This window comes from Camellia sinensis, chromosome 11, assembly GCF_055761805.1.
Source record: "Camellia sinensis isolate YWXY chromosome 11, ASM5576180v1, whole genome shotgun sequence".
NCBI lineage: Eukaryota > Viridiplantae > Streptophyta > Magnoliopsida > Ericales > Theaceae > Camellia > Camellia sinensis.
The window spans coordinates 133,224,872-133,249,858 of NC_138971.1; the positions used below are offsets into that span (position 1 = coordinate 133,224,872).

Consider the following 24,987-nt stretch of genomic DNA (forward strand, 5'->3'; position numbering starts at 1 on the left):
TAAAGCATACATATTTTGTAAAGCTTTAACGCACTTTTTGTAAAGTTTTAACCTATCCTTTTGGTGTATGACAGTATAACTTTATTTCTGTTTTTTATTCAGTGTTTACACTTTTTTTTACTGCCTTTTATATTTTGATATGCAATATAACTTTAAATCTTATATGTTTGTTTCTTAATTTGCATTAAGATTAGGGAGAGTTGTCATTTTATTTGAGTTTTGTAGAGCGTGTAATACAAGCAAAATTATTATAAGTTCTTCAAGAAGAAAAATATTTTAATATATTTTTTCAGTATCTTTATCAAAAAATAACACAAATTTTATAAATTTTAACATAATACGTATAAATTATAACTACATTTTAATTTTAAAATTATTTACACCGTACCTTTAAGCACGGCCATACGTTAGTATTCAAAGGAAAATGTCTCGTAGCTCAAATTTTGTGGCTCAAAAGTGGCTCAAATGGCCAAAACGACGTCGTTTTGGCCATTTTTATATTGTTCTGTACTCAAAACGACGTCGTTTTGGCCATTTGAGCCACTTTTGAGCCACAAAATTTAAGTTACGTAGCATTGTCGGTATTCAAATATGGCAGTAGAAAGCTCGTTTGGAAATCGTTCCAAACAGAGTCATTGTCTTTCCCTACCGCCATGAGTACTCTGCAACAGCACTGTCAGTCTATCTATTTCTCATTTCTCTACTACTCACTCTACTACCCCAGTATATTCTCTCCGAAGCTTTCTCCTCTATTACCACTATCGTCTCTCGTAAGCTACTATCGCATTTTTCATTTCCCTCCCTCCCAAATTGTTTTTCACTTCCCTCCGCGCCAAAATCCCTCTCTCTCTCTCTCTCTCTATTTATATACATACAAATTGTTTATACAAAACTCTGATTTTTTCTCGTCAGAACCTCTTCTAACGATAATCAATTTCGCACCTGTGTATTTCGCTTCGTATAACTGTAGATTTTTTTATTTTTTATGTACAATCGATATGGTTCAACTGCGTAGCGGAGTGCGCCGTGGCCAACTGCCGAAGAAGAAGGAACTTATTGCTCCGATCAAACCACCACCACCGACACGACAAGGGAAGAATAGGAAGAAAAAGGAGAAGGCGAGAATGGTACGGAAACCTCAGAGGCGAACTAGACAGAAGCAGAGGAAGGAGGAAGATGAGAATGATGGGAAGAATGTCGATAACTGCAATGTGAGCCCCCCGTTGAAGGAGGTCCAGGAGGAGGGTGATCAAAAAATCGTACGGAATCCTCGGAAGCGAACTAGACAGCAGCAGAGTAAGGATGAAGTGGAGGATGAGAATGTTGTTGTGAAGAAGGTGGATAACTGTAATGTGACTCCATTGAAGGTACAGGAGGGTAATGAAGCTGCTAGGGTTAGTGGCGGTGGTACTGAACAAGACGATTTCTTCGGTACTACTGACGAAGATGATTGCTTTGGTACTAGTGACGAAGATGATGAAGAAAACACAGATCCAGTTCCTGAATTGGTTAATTTCTCTCTCTCTCTCTCTCTCTCTCTCTCCATATGCATTGTATCCACAGCAATGTTAGCTATCATGAAAAACCTTTCATGAAAATAATTATGAAAGTTTTGTGACTCTTGGATTACACTTAGAATAAAGCACCCCACACTAATCAAGGTAATCCAACGATCATAAATTTTTCATGATCATTTTTATGACAAAATTTTCAGGATCCCTAAATTTTCTCTTGTATCCGCAGCGCCCACGTCTCATTTTGTGTTTATGTTCCAGCATTTCCATCTCTTCACTATTTTTTAAAAATTGGAGTCTTTTATTATTGATTTTTTTTTTGAGAAAGTAATGATTGAGAGCCTACAAAAATTTCACCCGTACAACCCTTGTATCATTCTATGAGAGAGAGGATAAAAAAAAATAACTTGGGACTAATTACACACATTTAGAGGTCATGGTATTTTTAAATTAGGGGTCTCAAGTTTTTTTCCTTTTTTTGATGTGGCTTGGGTCTAACTGGACTGTTTGGTATGCCCCGTGGGTCTATTAAGGAGTCCGTATCCATAATTTAAATTATTTAATAATTTAAATTATTTAATATGTAAGATTTGTCGGGTATTTTATTTTTGTATAAAATCATGTTGATAGTGGTATTTTAAGAAGTTGGTAAAAAGTTAATTTTTTGACTTTTTTAGTCTATTTTGTCTTTTTGTGGATAAAAAATGTGAGATGTGATATGATCCAAAATGAGTAAAATACTTTTTACTGGGTTGCCAAAGCATCCCTAAATATCGATAGTCACTTAATCAGATCATATTTTTATATATTTCTGTCACCGTCTAGTATGATTTGAAAAAGTAAATTGTTAACAAAAATGTGATCTAATCAAATTGAAATCAATATTTGATCAATGTGATTTTTTTTAAAAATAAAATACTCGATAAGTTCTACACGTTGAATGATTTAGGTCATTGATATGGCTCCGTGAGAGACTCGCGGAGGCTTAACAGTACAGTCCGGTTTTGTACCGGTGACAAGCCTTACCCATTTTTTTCTCCTTTAATTTGATTTCAAATTTAATTAAAGATTTGAGAAATACTATAATGCATATGCACCTTATAACTTAAAAAAATAGTATAATTTTAATTTTCAGAGTCATAACTAAAAAAAAGAAAAAAATTTTATAGCTAAACATAATTAAAAAAAAATGTTATGACTAAACATAATTAAAAAACTTATGAGTCACGGAAAAAAAAATATTGGTCATAAATAAAGTATAAAATGACATAATTAAGGTTTTGTTTGGGAACACGTTATTTTAAAAAAAATTTAACTAAAATATGAGGTTAAAAAATTAGTATTTTTGAAACTTTTTAATTTTTTATGAAAAGATGTGCAAAAAATAAAAAGAAAAGAAAATATTTAACTTTTTGGTATAAATTATAGATTTTTTTATTTTAGTAATTTTTTGACTTTTAAGTTAAAACAAACACTTGTAAAAATGGGCCTAGGAGTGTATATGATACACATATTTTAAAAGGATATATATTAAAATTTATTTGTTATGAATTATTTTAACTTTTTTATTAATTTTTTTAAAAAAAAATTCACCTTTTACCGAGCTAAGCTCATACCCAGGTTGGGTCGGGCCAATCCAATTGTGACTTGGGCTTAAGGTTTGAAGCTGGACATGCCTGTTGGCAGGCAACGTGAGATCCGGTCCGGCCCACAAGCCTAGTAGAAAATATGAAAAACCAAACTAAATATGAGTTATATTAGAGATTTTAAATAATTTATCAAATTTTTTACTAAAAAGAGTGGGTTCTACTCATATGTGGTGGGTTTGTATGGGTCCTACATCCATGTGGGAGTTTTGATAGAAAATTTGGTAAATTATTTGAGATTTGTAACATTTTTCAAGAAATATAGGATTGAATCTCAAGTCTCGTTTGGAAATAAATAATTTTAGTAATTTTTTGACTTTTTACAAAAAAAATGTGTAGAAAAGTAAAAAGAGTGTAGTGACTGTGGGGATGTATTTTCTGAATACCAACACGTGGCATGGTGACGCCGACGTGTCAGCCGAGGTGCCACGTGTCCTGGTAGTTAAGCCGAGATAATCTCGGAGAAGCCGAGGTTATTTCCGAAGATATCGGAATCCGAGATAAGGGACAAGAGTCCTAAGACGGAGAGGGGACTTGACTAAGATAAGGATAAAGCTCTTAGGGAGTTTATCTTTATCTCTTAAAGAATCCAAAGTAAACATTGAGATGAAGTTCATAGAAGTCATACTTCTATTGGGACTTGGATTGAGTATATTATAAAAGAGAGACACTTCCATGGGTCTAAGGTATGCAATTTATGTTTTGAGTATTCAGTTTAGCACTTGATTATCTTTGAGAGATATACTGACTTGATCGTCGGAGTGCTCCCGGGTGGAGAACCACCGCCGGAGCTTTTTCTTTCTGTTACAGGTTGCTAAAGCCATCTATTCTGCCTGTGCTCTCCAGCTAATCACTAAACGGGCAGTGTGGTCAGATTTTCACCCACACAGTGACTTTTTAGCTTTTTGGTTAAAACATGTAGGCCTTGTTTGGTTTGCTTTTAACAAAAAAATTTTGGAGAAATTTTTCAACATTTTGTTTGATTTAATGATTCTAGAAAAAAATTTTCAAAATCACTTTCTCTTTCTCACACATTAATCAATCATTTTTTCTCTAACATACATCTATTTAATTACAACAAAGTATTAAATCATTTCCAACTCTCATACTCCAAAAGTATTACCAAAATATAAAATCAAACAAACTAAAAAAATTTCTAAACTCTTTTCTGAAAATCTTTTTTGAAAATTTGTCTCTCAAAACCAAACCAAACACACCCGTTGTCGCCAAATGAGGCCTCAGTCCTTTGGACTGAACCAATAGGCAGGCCCATTGCCTTGTGGGAGGTGGCCCGTTAGCCCGGTGGGCAAGGCTTGGCCTAAGCTTTAGACTCACAGCCCAGCCCGACATGGCCCATCAAAGAAAGCCTGCTGGACTTAGCCCGTAGGCGGGTTTGGGCACCATTTTTGAGGACTAGCCCGGCCTAATACCAATCCTAAGCAACAAGGATGTTAGTACTTGGCACTTGTTAACTTGCGTTTAAGTTTGCAAATGAACCGAGCTGTTTATGAACAAGCTCGGCTCGGCTCGTTAAGGCCTCGGCTCGATTCGTTTAGTAAATGAGCCGAGCTCGAACTCAAGCTCGCATAAGCTCGGCTTGTTTACCTTTATTTAAATTATATAATAAATATATTATTTATATATTATATAATATATAAATATATATAAATAATAATATAAATACATTATTTAAATATTAATATAAATACATTATTTAAATATTAAATAATATTTAAAAAAATTATCGAGCCGAGTCGAGTCCAACTTTTATCAATATTAACGAGCCGAACCAAGCCGAGCTCGAGCCTAGTTTCTTATCGAGTTGAGCTCGAGCTCAATAAACGAGCTCAATAAGTAAATGAGCTGAGCTCGAGCTCAACAATGCTCGGGTCGGCTTAGCTCGGCTTGGTTTGTTTGCAGCCCTACTTGCGTTAGAGGCTGGAAGTGCCATGATGGATAGTTGATTAATTCATTTATTTTCTCTTTTACCACAGGTTCAGGTTGGCGGTTCCCCAGCATACAAAGTTGAGAGGAAACTTGGAAAAGGAGGGTTTGGACAAGTATATGTCGGTTGCCGTATTAATCCTCCAAATCCAGATGAAAAAACTGGCCCGGGTGCTGTAGAGGTGATGCATTTTTGTATACATGGTCGAACAAATTCATTATGATTGCTACCTGATTTTATCGTCTTGACTTGTTTTGTGATCTACTGAAATTCTTACTAGGTAGCCTTGAAATTTGAGCATTCAAGCAGCAAGGGATGTAATTATGGACCACCCTGTGAGTGGCAAGCTTACAAGTGAGTTTTTTTTGTGTGTGTGTGTGTGTGTGTGTGGCTGTTATGCAACATTCTTGTTCATTCTAATGGAATTATTTCAAAATTATTGGCTTATGTTTGGCTGGCTCTGGTATTTGCTCAGAGCACTTGGTGGCAGTCATGGTGTGCCACAAGTACATTACAAGGGCCAGCAAGGTGACTACTACATAATGGTGTGTGTCATGAACTTATGTGTAGCCTTTTTGATATCATGGCTTTTGTATTTCTAGCTCTTAATCAGTGTGCTTCTTTGGATAGAAAAATAGAAATAACAAATTCACAATGATTGCAGGTGATGGATATGCTTGGGCCTTGTTTAAGGGATGTTTGGTATAATAAATTCCCCAGGTATGCATCACAAATTTGATTTCTAAAAAAGTATACATTTTATCATAGTTTTGGGGCTTCTTGATCCTATTGGCGTCGTCTAAAGTTTTCTTTGTTTTTTCCAGCATCAGCATGTCATCGATTGATATGGTTATTTGCATTGCCATTGAAGCAATCTCTATATTAGAGAAGATGCACTCCAGAGGGTGAGTCTTTTACTCCTATTACTTGTTAATTATGCTATATATATATATATATATTTGTTTCTTTAGTGTAAAGAGAGATTTTGTTCTGTATACATAATAGACATAGTTTTAGTTTTTTGGGCACAAGGATTTATGTTAATGTGCCAATCCGAATCATCCAACATGTGTAGAATCCAAAAGAAATTAGTATATGTCGTAGTATGGTTCTGTATATTACTGCTGCAACTTTATGCAGGTATGTACATGGGGATGTAAAGCCTGAAAACATTTTGCTTGGTCTACCAGGGACTCCCGACGAGAAAAAACTGTTTATTGTTGACCTTGGATGTGGTAAACATTTGTTCTCTGCAATACAAATATTTGACACAGTACATTACCGAATTATGCTCAATATCTCGTCATTCTCAAATCTTAATACACAATTTGAAGTGCAGCTAGCAGATGGCGTGATAGTTTGACTGGTCTACATGTTGATTATCATCAAGCACCTGATGATTTTAGGTAAATCTAGTATTTGAATATTTCTATGATCTTAAATTAGTTTCAATCTAATGGTTTCTAGTTTATGGAAAAGTCTACGGAACGAGAAAAAGTACCAAGAATTTTAAATATATGGTCTTGTTGTGGACCACACGTTCAATGAATCTTGGACATAGATTTTAGGTTGTACCTTTTTGGGCTTTTTTTCCTTCTTGGGTATGTAGCATTGTTGTTTTATTTAGGCTAGATCATTTTGGTGCTTCAGGGGAACAATTTGGTTTGCGAGTGTGCATGCGCATCTTGGAAGAACTATGAGCAGGAGAGATGATTTGGAATCTCTTGCTTACACACTTATTTTTCTTCTCCGTGGCCGGCTTCCTTGGCAAGGATATCAGGTTGGCATATCTAAACTTGGAACAGGGGTTGTTTTTGTCATTTTCATATTAATTCAACGCAATTGTTTAATTAGGGGGAGAACAAAAATTACCTTGTTTGTAAGAAGAAGATGGCAACTTCTCCAAAAGCCCTTTGTTCCGCTTGTCCTGAACCTTTTAGACGGTTTGTAGAGTATGTGGTGAACTTAAAGTTCGATGAAGAACCTAACTATGCCAAATATGTCTCCCTCTTTGATTGGTTACTCGGTCCAAATCCAGATCTCAGGCTTATTAACACTGATGGTGCTACAAAGGTACTGTATGGCTCTTTCTTTCAACATTTTGTAGTCGCACAATTGTACTAAACTTTCACTTAAATTGACCTGGGAGTGTCTTTTAACTCATCTACATGTTGTATAGCTTCTACGGGAGTTTGACCATAAGAGAGGGCAATCAACAATTGAAGAGGAAAACAATGAACGGCCGAATAAGAAGGTACGAATGGGAGTGCCTGCAACACAATGGATTAGTGTTTACGATGATCGCTGGCCTATAAAGCAAAGGTTTGTATTTTGAATGTTACATATTAATTTCCTTCAAATTATAGCGAAAAGGTTAAAGGACTTGGCGGTCACATTGTGTTGTAGATATCACTATAACATGACAGATGAAAGGCTTTCCCTTCACATTGAGAAAGGCAAAGGAGATGGATTATTTATCAGCAGTGTGGCATCGTCGTCAAATCTGTGGGCCTTAATCATGGATAATGGCACTGGCATCTATGCTCAAGTTTATGAGGTCTCACCTGATTTTCTTCACAAGGTTGCTTCTATGTGCTTTTTAACCTTCAACAATCTTTCACTACCATGCCATATGACATGTTAATGTGATGCATTTTTGCAAATTAATGCACTCTATGTACTTATGCTTTACAATTATCTTTCTTGAAGGAGTGGATAATGGAACAATGGGAGCATAAATATTATATTACCGCAGTAGCAGGAGCTAGTAACGGGAGCTCATTGGTGGTGATGTCCAAGGGTTAGTTCAACAAAATTTAAGCTCTCAAGTTTGGCAAAACTGATTTTTTTTGTCTTCAGTGAATTTTTTAAAATTGTGTCAAAATTTTATTTTTCAGGTTGTTTTAGTCTAGAATGATCTCAAAAGTAAAAAATGATTTTAAAAAATAAAAAAAAATAAAAAGTTCACTAAAAGACAAAGTAGAAAAATCAAATTGTTTTAGCTTTTCTTTTTCGTCTTTAATGGACTTTTTTCAATTTTTTTTTATATTTTTATTTTTAGAGTCTTCTATTCTAGTACAATCTAAAAGTGAAAATTATCTTTAAGAGGGTTCAATTAAAGATGAAAAATATTTTTAAAAAAAGTTACTAAAAAAGTAATCATCTGTCAGTCAATAACCATTTTCTTTTAACTCAAAAATCTAGTTTTCAATTTTGTTACTTCAAAATTTAGGTCCCCTATATTCGCAGCAATCATATAAAGTCTCCAACTCATTTCCATTCAAATGGATTCGCAAAAAATGGCGTGAAGGGTTCGCTGTCACTGCCATGGCTACTGCAGGTAGTACATGGGCAATTGTCATGTCTCGAGGAACAGGCTTTTATAATCAGGTTCTATTGGAATTTTATTGGGACCTACGGTTAGTTAGAATACATCATTTTGCTGGCAAAGAGCAATTTTTGTTTTTATTTTTATGGAGAATTTCTTTGTTTAATTGTAGGTTGTGGAAATTGATTTTCATTATCCTAGTGAAGGTCTTCATAAGAGATGGGATGCTGGTTTTCGCATTACATCAACCGCAGCAACTAGTAACCAGGCTGCTTTCGTTCTAAGCATGAAAAGAGGACAAGATGATGATCAAACACAGGAGACCCTTCGGACTACTGCTTTTCCTAGTACACATGTCAAGGTTGATTGTTCATATCTATATCATTTTCACATCTGTTTGCTTTATTAAGAAGCTTGTTTTCATTAACCAGGTTGTTTGGGGCTGTTTTTTGCAGGAGAAATGGGCAAAAAATCTTTACATTTCATCAGTGTGCTATGGTCGGACTGTTTCATGACAGTTCCTTCCATATTTTGCTCTTTTGTGAAGCAAAGATGGCAGCCTCGTCTTTCGAAGCCATATTGAATGATTCATGTCATTTGGTATGCAAACCTTCACTGACCAACACCTGTGCAACTAGTTTAAATTATGTTGAGAGAAGCTTCTTAGCTAAGATCATTTTTTTTGGGTACCAAATGATGATATGGGGCTTGTTTTTCATTGTCAAAAGTTTGTACTACAGTTTTGAGAAGTAATTATTATTATGTGCATGGGTGATCAAAACATATAATTGAAGGTGTTTTGGAAAAATGTGATTATAGAATTTGGAATGAAACTTTTTCTTTTCTTTTTTCTTTTTACATGGGTGGAATGGAACTTGTGCATATCAAAATGTCAATCATAGCGTCCTGTTTATATTATTGATTGAACAATTGTTAAGCTTTTTCTCCGTCCCTCATCTCCTTGCTTGATACCCACTGCTTTTCTTCTTATTTTTTATTAATTTTTTTTTTTATATAAATGGACTGGATTTAAAAATTTTCTTATGATGCAACCTGATTGATTATTAATATGTAATATATATATATATATATATAAAATTAATTAATTTAGTTTTATTTTGTTTAAATAAAAAATGCATTAAAGATTAAAAATACAATTATTTAAGACTCTTATTAGAAAAAGCAGTGCGTTATATAATTTTATTTATTTTCTCAATTCAAAACACAAGTGAATGGGGGTCATGCATATATCTCTCACTTCTAGATACCAAATAATGGGGTTTATATTTCTAAATGTATATGAGACTCATACACTTGTGTATAAGAAATAGAATTATATATAACATTTTCATATTAATAAAGTCATAATTTAAATTTAAATATAAAAACAAAACCCCTCGAGGTTGTAACTTAATAACCAATCAAATCATAATTTTTCAATTATTTCAATTAAAATTTTTAATTTTTTAAATGATATTAATTGTAACCATTTGTTTGTCTTTGTTGGTTATAACTAATAGGAAGAGATAATTTAGATAATTTAATCTTTTTGTTGGTTGTAACCTAAATTAGTTTTTATCTGTTGAGTGACAACCTTTCACTTAGCACTGCCGGATCACTAAAAATGAAAAATGTCCTACCTTGGAGTGTAGTTTTGACCTATTGATTTTACATAATTGGAAGTAACTAATTAGGTTAAGACACAGCAGAGGCCACGCACAGTGATAACTCCCGTCCCAGATAGTTCACTTATCGCGTGTATATTCCTGCAATAAAAATTATGTTATGTCATGTCATGTGTATATGAAAAATTCTTTATATTTAAATAATGATAAATTATGTTGGCAGTATATGAAATTTACATCTTGTGTCAAGTTAATTCCTAACTTTCTAATTGTAACACATTTTTATCCCGCATCAAACAACACAACCACTATGTCCCAATCGCAGACCTCAGCAGAATATGAAACAAACAAAATAAGTTTATAAACCTCTTCCAAACCTTTTATCAAATTGCTAATGGGCAAAGTTGCTAACGTTATGTTTGGTTAGGATTTGAAAAAAAAAAGAAGGAAAAAATTGTGTAAAATTAATATAAATATATATTTTTTATTTTTTTTCTTTTCCTTTTCAAATCTCCTTTCAAATTTTCTAATCAAACAATGCACAAATCTCCAATGAACATTTTGCTCCCAAATCTCTTCAATTTATGTGTAAAACAAAAAACAAAATATAAATATAACAGGAATGGGTGTTGGGTAAAAGTGGTGTTGGGTAAAAGGGGTGTTGTGTTTTTCTGTCCATAAAAAATATAAAAAAATTATTTAATTAATTAATGATAGTGTATTCCATTGACCTAGGGGGCAAAATTTTGGAGAATAATGTTAGAAATTTTAAAAGTTTTATCAAAGTTTTTATCAAATGTCTCACATGGGTGTGGGACTCATATAATGTGAGTGAGTTCCACACTCATGTGAGACATTTGATAGAACTTTTGATAGAATTTTTGGAATCTCTAGTATTTTTAAATTTTGGGAAGCTCTCCTCTCTGGTTTGGATGAAGTATTGATTTGGTGTAGTTGAGTGTGTTGGAACATCAAAATAAGTGACTTTAATTGGTTGAAAAAAAAAAGAAAAAGAAAAAAAAAGAGGTGAATGAATTGATGTTGTTGCCCTTAAGACGTGGTCGTGTGTCAAACGTGATCAATTCTGTCAAAAAATGTGATAGTTGTTATTTATTGTCTTTAATTGACACAAATTTTAAAATACAAAGTCAAATATGGTGCAATTAGAAAAATCAAAACCAAATTGACCCAAATGGTAAATTTCAAAACTATCAGTGTAATTTGTCAGGATTTTTATATCACATGAGAAATCACATAACAGGTGATGACTTCCGATGAAACATTGTGGAGAATATATAACCATCCTCAATTATTAATTTTTAGTTTATATTACTTTTTTATCAGAAATTTGGTAGTAGTAAGAATGTAAAAATAATATTGTCAGTGTTTTTAAATTAAAATGTAAATTTTATTTTGTTTATATTTGTATTTTTATAATATTTACATTAGTTTTAGTCTTTTTAAACTTACTAAAAGAAATGTCATTACAATTATGTCAAAACTGCAAGTATCATTATATTTTCTCTAAATTTCAAAGGAGGTTTGTATGATTTATCCTATATTGTAATTTATTTTGTTAATAAGCCTAGGAAGCCTCCCTAATTTACCCAAAAATTTATCAGCTGGCAACCCATCTCAATATGAAATTTGTTTTTATTAAAAAAGAATATCTATATATATGTATACACAATAATTGAGCCTTAATATAATTCAATTAATTAAGTTATCAATCAATATTACTCAAAAATAAAGGGACAATAAATTTATATGAATCTAAATAAGTGATTATTAATAAAATCATGTAAATAGCAACCAAAAAAAAAAGGCCTCACTTAAATAATTTACAAAAAGAATAAGTTCATCTTTAAATATCAACATCTTTTTTTCTTTTCTTTTGATTAAAAAATCAATGAACCTATATCAAGCTTTCTGATTCAATTTGTTTGTTTGAGTTTTCAACAAAAAAAAAAAAAAAAAAAAAAAATCTAAAAAAATTCAAAAATTATTTTGATAATAAAAAATAAAATAAAATAACTCATTCTTTTTATATGATTTTTCCTTTGTTGATAAATAATAATTTTTAAAATGTGTTTTTTAGTATTTATTTTTGTCAAACTAATTTCTAATTTTTGGAGAAAAAAATGGAAAATTTAGCCATAAACCCCTCCCGGCTTCCTTTTCTTACTAAAAGGACAAAGAAAAAATTTAGTACTTTCAAAACCCTTTCATAATTATAAAGTCTTGTATGAAGGACAAAATTTGTTATTTGAATATTTTATTTGATCATTATACCTTTTCCTTCTTCTCTCTCTTTTACAGCGCGCGCGCACACACACACACTCTCTCTCTCTCTCTTCACCAACTCGATGATTGTTCATCGTCTCCACCATCTTCATCCTCTATCGGTGTCGTTCATCCTCATCGTCGGCCGACAACCACTATTTTTACTAACAAACCACCACCATCTCAGATTTGATACATACGAACTCACATTTGAGATCAATAACTTCAGATCTCAGATTAATAAAAAAAAAAAAATTAAAAAAACTTAGATTTGATAATAAAAAAAAAATGAGAAATCGAGATATTGCAATAAAAATTTAGAATTTTTTGTTTGCTTGTCCATAGATCTAAAAGTTTAATTTTACTTTGGTTTGTTCATTTAGTATGTACTCTGTTTTTGTAATAATAAAATTTTACTTTGGTTAACAACATACTGATTTACTTAACGACAGTAAAAATTTTCTCTTATTTATTTATTTATTTCATTACAGAGTAAAATTTTATTCTAAATCAAAGTAAAATTTACTATGATTCAAAGTAAAATTTTATTCAGAAACAAGCTGCGAGGATGGCTTTACAGCAGAGTGTTGTGTCATGAATCAGAGTAAAATTTTACTGTTGGAAGAACAGAGCATCATGAGAAGAAGAAAGAGAGATAGAGAGTTAGAATTCAAAAATAAAGGCTCAAGAGAAGAATAAGAAGAAGAAGAAGAGAAGAGAGAGAGAGAGAGAGAGCGCATAAATGGTGAGTGAGATACACACACACATACATAGAGAGAGAGAGAGAGAGAGAGAGAGAGAGAGAGAAAGCATGAACCATTAGAACCAAAGAGAGAGAGAGTGTATGTGAAGGATCTCAGATTTGAGATTTGCAAACCGTCGCAAATTGTCATTTTTCAGCGACAATAATTGTGAGTGATCTCAGATTTGAAGTTATGGATGCAACAAGTGACGGTGACGATGAAGATGGTAAAGAAAGAGTTCCATAGTAAACGACAATGGCGCCGATGAAGAGCGGCGATGGCGCCGATAGAGATCAACAGTGATAAGAGTGAGACAGAGAGAGAATAGACTAAAATGAAAGGGAGTGATTGCAATTTTATATATATATATATATATATATGAGGGTATTATAATAAAAGAAATAAGTTCTAAAATATTAGGGGGTTTTGATAGGATCTATTTAATTTTTATCCTTTTTAAGGATAAATTTGACACTGAAGGGTTTATCACCAAACCCAAAAAAAGAAAAATTAGAACACAAATTCTAAAATGAGTAATGCTAGGCATCACAAAAAAAGAAATATCATGAGAAATTTTGTGAAAATTCTCCACCATTAGAATACACACAATAAAACGCTACACACTAATCAAATGATGAAAAATCTTCATGAAATATTTCATGATACCTAGTATTATTCTTTTAAAAACTCAACCAAATAGAATTATATATATTTTCCGTACGTGTTTATTTTATTTTTTAGTTCTGTGTATCATGGTGCTACAATCTTAAGACATATTCTGAGGGGAAAAAATATATATACATATTTTCTCTACTCGTCTCTATATAGTAATAACAAATTGATAACCTAATTAATTAGAATGCTATTTTTTTCTTGAAAGCCTCCACTGAAGGTGAGTTATCATGTAGCCAGTTGGTAAATTTTTATAAAAATTGGGAAGACTCCTAGTCTTATTAATTTTCTATATATAGATACTATGATTGCTAGGCTACACTGTGAGTAAACCCTGTTGATTAATTTTTAATTTTAGATGTAACTTTTCTTATATGTATTACGCTTGTGTTTGTTAAAAAAAATAAAAAAAACTTTTCTTCGTATTATAAACAATATATCTCCTAAATTGAAGGGGAAAATAAATCATAAACTCAAATCATTGGGCTAAATCTGCTGTCCTCACATGACAGCCTCCCTTTATAAAAAGGAGTTGATTCTGAGAGTACCTACTTCTGTTTAATGGATGGACGGCGCCGTAGGCTCTTGGCAAAAATTATCTATACTTTTTTTGAAACATCACCTAGTGTGTCATCATGCTATTAATATTTTGTAATTTTTTTATAATATTTTTATTTTGTAAAATATATAAATATATAGTTGTTTACTATTAGATAGACACAATACCAACGCAGTTTTAATCCCAAATCTACTCATGGTAGTTCTGACTGTACTGAAAATAAATCGAATCCCATTAATTATGTTAATTCAATTGATCACTCTTGTATTTTTTAATTGAGAGATTATGAGGTTAATTCTTGCCAAAGACAGATTAATAATTTCTTTCTTATTTTGGAGATTTCGTTGTATTGAGTTTATTTTCTTTTATTATGAGCTCTTTTTTGTATTTGTGTTGGATTTGTTAGAATTTTTGTGTGTTCGTGTCGGATTTGTAAAAAGTTGAAGATCTTGACGCATTGTTGGATCAACATGTACTTATTTCAGTTAATAATTTGAGAAGATATTATAACAAATGAATGGTCCAATACTATGTGTTTGTGTCAAATTTGTTAAAAGTTTTTCTTGTATGTGTGGGATTTGTTAAAAGTTGAAGATCTTTGTGTATTGTGAGACCAATCTATACCTATTTCAGTTGACAATTAGAGAAGATATTATAACAAATAAATGATCTATGATTAAAATTATGTATGCCAAACATGTATGCCATATAAATAAAAATATAAAATGATGTTAGATTAATTTTATTTTTTACATGGATAATTTTTTCGGCCAATTATATGAAATGAATGGTTTAGATCAATTTCATTATGAACTCTTGATTGTGTTAATAAGAGTGTGACTCGAACCTAAGAGGTCCGGTTTAATAAATAAGACTTTTACCACTGAAACAATATATGGTATAAGTCTTTTTAAATCAAAATTAAAATTTATTTTTTACATATTTAACAATACACTCATCGAGTGGGCACACACTATTAGTACTATTATTAAGCCAATAACCAAGTTGATATAAATGAAGCTAGCTCATGTTGGTAACTGCGTTGAACAGTTTTTAATCTTATTTGACTGTTTCAATTTGTATTCATCAATCTAATTGTTTTATTCACACACAGGTATGCGTGTGAAACTCAAATAAGTAGAAATAAATAAAAATATTAATCATGTATTATGTATTATTCAATTGATAAGTGTCGGAAAAATTAGTTTTATAAGATTTATTTTAGGTTAATTTTGAGTTTAAAATTGAGTGGGTTCCAAACGTCTTTTGGGGTGGGTCCGAAGAGGTGACGTGTTCTTTACCGCATGGCAAGTCGCACAATGAAGACGGTTCGTCAAAACCATTTATGAATGAATGAGAAGTTGACGTCATTTTCAGGTTCGTGGAATGGACAATTAAAGAAGTAAATGTGGATTTTCTTGAATTGGGTTGTCCCACATTGAAACTGTAAGAGAGCTTTTGTAGGTATACAAGCTCTTGGTGTACTAACTTGGGTTGGGCCCCAAGGGGAATCCCAAGTTTGTAGAAGGGAGGAGTTATAGACAAATGGAACCTTGGCTCGAACCACCACACACACACGCGCCGCCGCTACCGACCGAGCTGTGCCGGGTGTGGGTCAGGTCAATTCTAATATTAAAATTTTGAGCCAAAATTGAAATTAATTTTACGTCCATATGTTACTCGGTTTCCAGTCCATTTTTCAGCAAGGCTCAAACTGTTTTAATAGTGTTAAAAAAACTACCCAGCAATTTTAAAACTGCCAACAGATAATAAAACTGCCACCAGATATGTTCCTTTGAATTTTGCACCTGTTGACTTTATTTGTACCTGTTCGGATCTGTTTGATTTTACATATAAATAGAAGGTTGTTCCAACAGTTTTTTACATCAATAAACAATCTGAAATTTTCATTTTGCTGTCCAGATTTTGCTCCTTTGCATATATAATCTTCATATTAATTTTAGAAAAAATTCAGAGAGTATAGAACACAAGGTTCTAGTCGCTGGACAAATTTGTCTGGAGTGCTACTACAAATTTGTGAAGATCATTGTATCCTGGGAGATAGACGCCACTTAACCGTAAGCACTGTAGCAGGACAAATCTGTCTTAAGGACAGAGTGTCACACACTCGACTTGGTTTTTTTATTTTTCATTCGGTTCGAAAAAATAAATTCTGTAAGTTATTTATTTTATTTATTTGATTTTGTTTCAATTTATTTATTGTACACAGAAGATTGTTCCAACAATCTTAAGGCAGATTCGAATTATTCTATTTACAGAATTTTTCGTTTATTTCCTTTTTTCTTTCTTCTTCTTACAAAAATTATTTTCTGTGATTTTACAAAATAATATTCTGGTTAGAAAACAAATAGTAGTAATATACTGTCTATTTTTTTGACAACTAGTAGTAATATACTGGTGTCATTAACAATTCAGAATATTTATTTGTGAAGTTTGTCAGAAATTAATTTTGGTTTTCTTAAATAATTTCTGAGTGTTCATTAATTAAAAATAAATTCATTTTTTTTTAATTATTGAAGTGTTACAGAAAATTTAATTTTCTGTGTGGAATTAATTTGGTTAAATAAAATTTTATTTTATTTCCAAATTAATTGAAAAATAAAAGTTACATTCTTGTTTCTTTTACAGAATTTAATTCTGTGAATTTGGATTAATTTTCTATGTAGTATAAATTCTAATTATAATTTTGTTTTATAATTTAGAATTCATGGCTACTGAAACAAATGCTCAAACAAGTATTAGAATGATGGCTGCAATTGCGCTAACCCCTTCTCCTGTTGTGACAGTACCGGTAAATCACGGTAAGAAGCTAGAGAAGTTCTCAGGAATTGATTTTAAAAGGTGACAACAGAAAATGTTGTTCTATCTTACAACTCTAAACCTGTCTCGTTTTCTCCGTGAGAATGCTCCTACTCTAAATGAGGATGAAACTAACCAGCAAGTGGTTGCTGCGGTCGATACTTGGAAACATGCTGATTTCTTTTGCCGAAACTAAGTTAGATCAAAATGAGGAAGAGAAACCTAGGCGTAGTAAACGTGCTAGAACCTCAAAATATTTTGGTCCCGATTTTCGAACATTTTTGTTAGAAAAGCCTTTAACTTTTAAAGAGGCTATGTCCAGTCATGAGGCTCCTTTATGGAAAGAAGCTGTCAATAGTGAAGTTGAATCCATCCTGTAAACTTACACTTGGGAATTGGTGGATTTGCCACTAGGTTGTAAACCTCTTGGGTACAAGTGGATTTTCAAAAGAAAAATGAAAACGGGTGGATCAATTGACAAATACAAGGCAAGACTTGTGATCAAAGGTTTTAGACAAAAAAAAGGTCTTGATTACTTTGACACATACTCACCGGTTACTAGAATAACATTCATTAGAATGCTAATTGCCATTGCATTTTTATACAATCTAGAAATTCATCAAATGGATGTGAAAACCGCTTTCTTAAATGGTGAGTTAGATGAAGAAATTTACATGGAACAACCAAAAGGTTTTTCTGTTCTAGGAAAAGAAAAGAAAGTGTGTAAATTAGTTAAATCATTATATAGTTTAAAACAAGCACCAAAGCAATGGCATAAAAAAAATTGACAAGGCAATGATGTCAAATGGATTTAAAATTAATGAGTGTGACAAATGTATTTATATTAAAAACACAGACAAAGGTTATGTCATTGTATGTCTTTATGTGGATGATATGCTCATCATAGGTAGTAATAATGACATGATTAAAACTACTAAGAAAATGTTGAATAAACATTTTGACATGAAGGACATGGGCATTGCTGATGTAATTCTTGGTATGAAAATTACCAAAACATCAAAAGGATATGCTTTGTCACAATCTCATTACATTGAGAAAATACTTGACAAATTCAGCAAAGATGTTGATCATCTTGCTAGAACACCTGTGGATGTTAATTTGTTTCTTTCTAAGCATGTGCAGGAAAGTATTTCTCAATTAGAGTATGCCCAAATTATTGGAAAATTAATGTACTTGATGAACTGCACTCGCCCAGATATAGCTTATGCAGTAAGTAAATTAAGTAGATATACGAGTAATTCGGGAGTAGAACATTGGAAAGCAATTATAAGGGTTCTAAGATATCTCTGATTTACTCGTAACATTGGGCTGAGTTATACTAGATATCCAGCAGTACTTGAAGGTTAGTGTGATGCAAATTAGAATTCGGATACTAAAGACTCAAAATCCAACAGTGGGTATATCTTTACTCTTGGTGGGACGGCTGTATCTTGGAAATCTTCCAAACAGACTTGCATTGCTAGGTCTACTATGGAATAGAATTCATAGCTTTAGACAAAGCTAGGGAAGAGGCAGAATGGTTTCGCCACTTCCTTGAAGATATTCCAATGTGGCCAAAACCAGTGCCTGCTATATGTATACATTGCGATAGTCAATCAACAATAGGTAGAGTACAGAGTCATATGTATAACGGTAAGTCACGACACATTCGTCGTCGACATAATACCGTAAGACAACTACTCTCTAATGGAATTATTTCCATTGAATATGTGAAATCTAAAGACAACATGGCAGAAACACTAACCAAAGGATTAGCAAGAGAGCTAGTTGAGAATTCATCGAGGGGAATGAGACTAAAGCCTATTAAATAAGAGTTAACACAACGGCAACCCAACCTAGTTGACTAGAGATCCCAAGATCTAGGTTCAAAAGGAGAACCGAGTTGTAAATGACTCAGAAAAATCACTGGGGAGTCCAACTCCTACCCATTTCTAGGATAAAATAGTGATGCCTGTAGCGTTTTAGGTTAAGTAAAAGTTTAATAATTCTTATATCTAGGTAAACCTAGTGGAGTACGACATGATACTCTTTATAAGAATCATCTATGTGAGTGTGAACTGAGCCGGTTCTATGAGATTTGTGAAGGGTTACAAGTCTTTAGAGCACTCATGAAAGACCAGGTTGTTCAGGGCCAAAATGAACACAATAGTGAGAACTAAATTATGTCTGGTAATATACTGTGTGAGTTCTATTGTCTTGGTTTACACAAACGGCTGAACAGTTCAAGACATCATGTTCACTGGTTAGCTACTAAATCCGATAGTGTCTCACAAGGGAAGGTTCAAAGCCAAAAGCTACCTATCATTTGCAGAATATTTTCAATTTTCTGTACTCTCTGTAATTAGATCATGTTATTGCATTTTCTCTCCGTCAAATTCCATTCATGTGGGGGATTGTTGGAAAAATTGGTTTTATAACGCTTATTTTGGGCCAACTTTGAGCCCAAAATTGAGTGGGCCCCAAACGTCTTTTGGGGTGAGTCCGAAGAGGTGACGTGTTCTTTGTCGCATGGCAAGTCACACGATGAAGACGGTTCGTCAAAACCATTTATGAGTGAATGGGAAGTTGACGTCGTTTTCGAGTTCATGGAATGGACAATTAAAGAAGTAAATGTGAGTTTTCTTTGGGTTGTTCCATGTTGAAACTTTAAGAGAGCTTTTGTGAGTATATAAGCTCTTGGTGTACTAACTTGGATTGGGCTCCAAGGGGCACCCCAAGTTTGTAGAAGTGAGGAGTTATAGACAAATAGAACCTTGATTCAAACCACTACACATACGCGCGCGCGCTGCCGCTGCTGGCCGGCCGGCCGAGCCGAGCTATGCCGGGTGTGGGTTGTGCGTCAAGTCAATTCTAATATTAATTTTTTGGACAAAATTTTAATTTGAATTTTTCCAGAAATTGTTAATGAAATTAAAATTTTGAGCCAAAATTGAAATTAATTTTCTGTCCATATGTTACCCGGTTTCCAGTCTATTTTTCAGCAAGGTTCAAACTGTTTTAACAGTGTTAAAAAAACTGCCCAACAGCTTTAAACAGTTTTAAAACTGCCAACAGATAATAAAACTGTCAGCAGATCTGTTCCTTTGAATTTTGCACTTATTGACTTCATTTGCACCTGTTGGATCTGTTTGGTTTTGCCTATAAATAGAAGGTTGTTCCAGCAGTTTTTTGCATCAATAAACAATCTGAAATTTTCATTTTGCTGTCCAGATTTTGTTCCTTTGCATATATAATCTTCATATTAATTTTAGAAAAAATTCAGAGAGTATAAAACACAAGGTTCTAGTTCACATGACAAATTTGTTTGGAATGCTACTACAAATTTGTGAAGATCATTGTATCCTGAGAGATAGACGCCACTTTACCGTAAGTACCGTAGCGGAGCAAATCTGTCTTAAGAACAGAGTGTCACACACTTAACTTGATCTTTTTATTTTTTATTCGGTTCGATAAAATAAATTCTGTAAGTTATTTATTTGATTTTGTTTCAATTTATTTATTGTACATAGAAAATTGTTCCAACAATAAAAATGTTAGGTATTATGTTTAAATCCCACTCTCTTTTCTATTTAATTAAAATTTTGGTTTGGAGTAGAGAAATTGACACTTAAAAGAAAGGTTTCCCAACCCTAACAAACATGTTCACTTTATTTAATGATCTATATATATATATATATATATATTTTCTTACCAATTGGAGTTATAAAAAATAATAATAATAATAAAAATAGTCCAAGGAGCAACCGACATATTCAAAGTTGGACTCATCTGAAGATGAGAGGTTCAAAGCATAACTGTTTCTTTTTTTTTTTCCTTTAATACAAACTTGCTTTGAAAGTTAAAATTGCTCATTTACTATATTATAGTCGTTGTCAAAATAAAGTTTTTAAATTTTCATTCTTGATAGAGACATACTCTAGATGCACCCCCAAATAGTTATCAAGAATATTAGACCCAAAAAAAAAATTAAATTAAACAAACAGACTAAAGGAAAAGAAATTTAATTAAAATAAAAGTTATTGTTCAATTTATAAAAAGTTTTTGTACAGGAATAATTCAAACTTTTTTGTGATGTATAATTATTTACCTTTTATAGAAAATGAACTGAGAAAAAATATTCATTTCAAGAAAAAAAAAATTATTATAGGATTTATATTTTTTAAAATAGGAAAAATTAACCATTTAATGGTACTTTTAAAAAATTATTACAGATTTATGGAAGAGTTTTAAGGCTTTAATTATTGAGTATGCTGCACTTACCACCTCCAATGTACCACCATGTGTTAGCATATCATTTGATATTAATTATTAACATTTTTAAAATTTACCGACTGACTTGTAATATTTTTTCTTAACATACACTGAATTGATATTTTTCCTTTTAAAATAACTAAACACATATACAAAATTATATGTATACAAGTTATTAAGACTCCCACTCCACATTTATGAACTTGTGCATTTTGACAATCTCAATTTTAAAAATATATCACTTTCACTTTTCTAAATTATCCTTAAAAGGAATATATTTATAATATTTTTATAATTAAAATAATCAATATACGAATTTATAATAAAATAATATCTAAAGAGATCTGGGTGTAATTAACCTAATATTCTTTTCTTTTCTGTCTTGTCAATTGAAGGCAACATAAAGTGATGGAAAATAGAGTCATCAAGATTAGTGGGGGTATGCTTGAAGATGAGAAGTAGCTCATACTACCTCTCAATTCCAATTTCATACGCAATCAATCATTGACAAAAACATGTCTTTTAATAATTCATGATTTAGAGCCCTGGTGTGAACCGCAGTGATTCATCCCTTAAAATTAGAATTTTAAGTAAGCTTTAGTAAGATAGAAAATTAAAAAAAAAAAATTAAAATATTAGATCAAATGAGATTTACATACAAATTAAAGCTATTAAAGCTCTCTTCCTAGAGCTCTCTAACATCTATCTAGTGTGAATTACTGACTTCTATATGTATACTAATTTCGAAAGTCGGTATAATGTATGGGTTATTGTTATAATATATTTATATTTTATATTTTGACTATTTTTTAAAAAATAAAATATTATTTTACGAAATTAAATAGAATAAATCATTAGTATGGGGATATAGTTTCTGAGTACCAACATGTGGCTAAGGTGACGCCGACGTATCAGCCAAGGTGTCACGTGTCCTGGTCATGACGCCGAGATTATCTCGGCGAGGCCAAGGTTACCTCTGAAGATATCGGAATCTGAGATAAACGGGTAAGGCACAAGAGTCCTAGAATGAGAGAAGACTTCAGTTTGGGTAAAGATGAGACTCTTAGAGAGTTTATCCTAATCCTACTGGAAGTCCAAGATTAGCAGTAATTCTAAATCCATTAGAGCTAGGCTTCTATTGGGACTAGAATTGAGTTTGCTATAAAAGAGAGGCACCCCCATGGGTCTAAGGTATGCTTTTGATATTCTGTCTAGTGAGTTAAGAACTATTGGTTATCTTTGAGAGATATTGAGTACTGACTTGATCGTCGGGGTGCCCCCGGGTGGACGAGCCACCGCCGGAAACTCTTCTTTCTGTTGCAAGTCGTTCGGGCTTAATCTATTCTGCCGGTGCTCTCCAGCTGGGTACCCGTTTGGCAGTGTGGTCAGAAAATCACTCACACAATTTGGCGCCGTTTGTGGGAACGAAAGGAGAATAGATGGCCAGTAACGAACAGAAGGAAAAGATTAGAGATGACACTCCTGCTGGGAGTGGGAGACCTATTGACTTTGATATCATAGGAGACGAATGCAACGCAGAAACTCGTGACCAGAATCACGGAGTGAAAGACGTCGACCAGACTGACGACGCACCAAAGAAACCAGATCGAAGTGGATACTACAACGAGGACGACCTCCAGATATGGAAGGATAGGTGCCTGCGGAGGGACGAAGAGGTAAAAGAGATGGCAAACAAATTGGCAGACCTACAGTCGGTCGTCAATTTCATGAAGCAAAATAACGTCATGCAGCCACCGTTCCCGCTGCACGACACGCCGATTCCAGTGGCCAATACCCAGAAGGGAGGACAGAAAACAATCCCCGTAGCCCCTCAGCATAACGGGAGCGAAAGACACTCTCACCGACCCTCCAAGGAAGTCGGACGAAGAGTGTCAAGAAGAGAAGAATCACGCATCACACAAAGGAGGCAGACCCCAAAGGACATCGGCATGTTCAGGGGCAGGCGATGTGCTTCGACACAACTCATGGAGAAGGATCGAAAAGGGCTCACCACGAGGCCGAGAGTAGTGTACCGAAAAGACTGAAGTCGAAAGATAGCCGAGCTCCTGGGCGAAGCAAAGAAGACTTGAGAGATTACCTCAAGAGGAAGCAACAGAACGCCGATGCCAAGGTAACTTCACCTATTAAGCCGAGAACACCATTCTCGGTGAAATTAGACAAATTTGAGGCACCAAAAAGATTCAGTATGCCGAGGTTTCAAATATACGATGGTAAGTTAGACCCTAACTTCCACGTTGGACTATACTTGAACTCAATGACATTATATAGTGGGAACGAGTCGTTGCTCTGCAAAGTGTTCCCCTCGTCCTTCGGGGAGATTGCATCAGATTGGTTTCACAAACTACAAAAAGGAAGTGTAAAGACCTGGGAAGGCCTGGCCGAGATGTTTGTGGCCAGGTTCGTGACAAACAAACTTCAGCCATTAAGAGTGGACGCATTAATGGTTCTGAAGATCAGCAAAGATGAAGGCCTTAGGGCCTACGCCAAAAGATACTATGAGGTGTTCAACCGAATACCTGAATGTAATCAAGAGGTAGCGGTCGTATCTTTCAAGAACGACCTGAAAGACAACTGTCCATTACGAAAGTCTTTGGCAAAGACATTGCCAAAAAGTATGGAAGAGCTCATGGCGAGAATCGAGAAGTATGCCAGAGCCGAAGAAGATACGTCAGGGACTAAGGAGATAAAGCAAGAGAAAGGAAACGGCCCGCCGAAGCGAGGCCGAGGTAATAATGGATTGAGCAAACAAGAGGCAGAATTGAGGGCCACACAAGCAGCAACAACTGTGTTCCAAATCCCAATTCACAAAGTCTTGGATCAAATTCGGAACCAGCCCTATTTCAGAACGCTAGAGAGGACTCCAGAAGAGTTCATGGGAAGAAACATTGGCAGGTATTGTGCCTACCACAATGAAGATGGGCATACAACTTAGGGTTGTAGAGCCCTGAAAATACATTTGGAAGACCTGGTGAGACAAGGACATCTGAGAGACCTTGTCGATGAGACCAGGACAAGGGAAGAACGGGCAAGGTTGCCTTAGGCACCAACAGCCCCACCTTCTCCAGCACAGTAGCCGCAGGCAGGAGGACCTTGGGTAATCAACGTAATCCACTCGAAGGTCAACGAAAACGAAATCCGAGGAGAGACCCAGAAGGTAAAACACCTACAACATGTCTACCAAGTCGGGGAAAAAAGATATCGGACAGAAGAGTGCCAGGGACCAATGATAACCTTTACTGAAGTCGACCTAGAGATGGTCCACCATCCGCATAATGATGCCTTGGTAGTATCCCTCCAGATTGGGGAGTGCCAAGTGAAACACATTCTGATTGATCAAGGCAGCTCTTGTGACATCATGTACGTCCGATGTTACAAGGAGCTCGGCCTTCACCTAGATGATATGGAACAATCCAACGGCCCAATGGTTGGGTTCAATGGAACGCCGACATGGCCACTGGGAACAGTAAGCTTGGAGGTGCAGGCTGGCACCAGGAAGATCAAGACAGAATTCACCATCATTGACACACCCTCCCCTTACAACATCATCTTGGGAAGGCCA

The 24,987-nt window shown here is 33.8% G+C and overlaps 1 protein-coding gene across 1 annotated transcript; it reads left to right on the forward strand.

The window, feature by feature from the left end:
• Positions 1 to 735: 735 nt before the first annotated feature.
• LOC114256979 (casein kinase 1-like protein HD16) lies at positions 736 to 9,253 on the forward strand. The gene is made up of 16 exons (XM_028196694.2): positions 736 to 1,508; positions 5,155 to 5,286; positions 5,386 to 5,459; positions 5,581 to 5,650; positions 5,770 to 5,825; positions 5,930 to 6,010; positions 6,246 to 6,340; positions 6,445 to 6,511; positions 6,756 to 6,885; positions 6,960 to 7,178; positions 7,285 to 7,427; positions 7,512 to 7,686; positions 7,815 to 7,905; positions 8,338 to 8,495; positions 8,606 to 8,794; positions 8,889 to 9,253. The coding sequence occupies exons 1-16, from the start codon at positions 999 to 1,001 to the stop codon at positions 8,946 to 8,948; spliced, it is 2,250 nt and encodes a 749-aa protein (XP_028052495.2). The 5' UTR covers positions 736 to 998; the 3' UTR covers positions 8,949 to 9,253.
• The last annotated feature ends 15,734 nt before the right edge of the window (positions 9,254 to 24,987 follow it).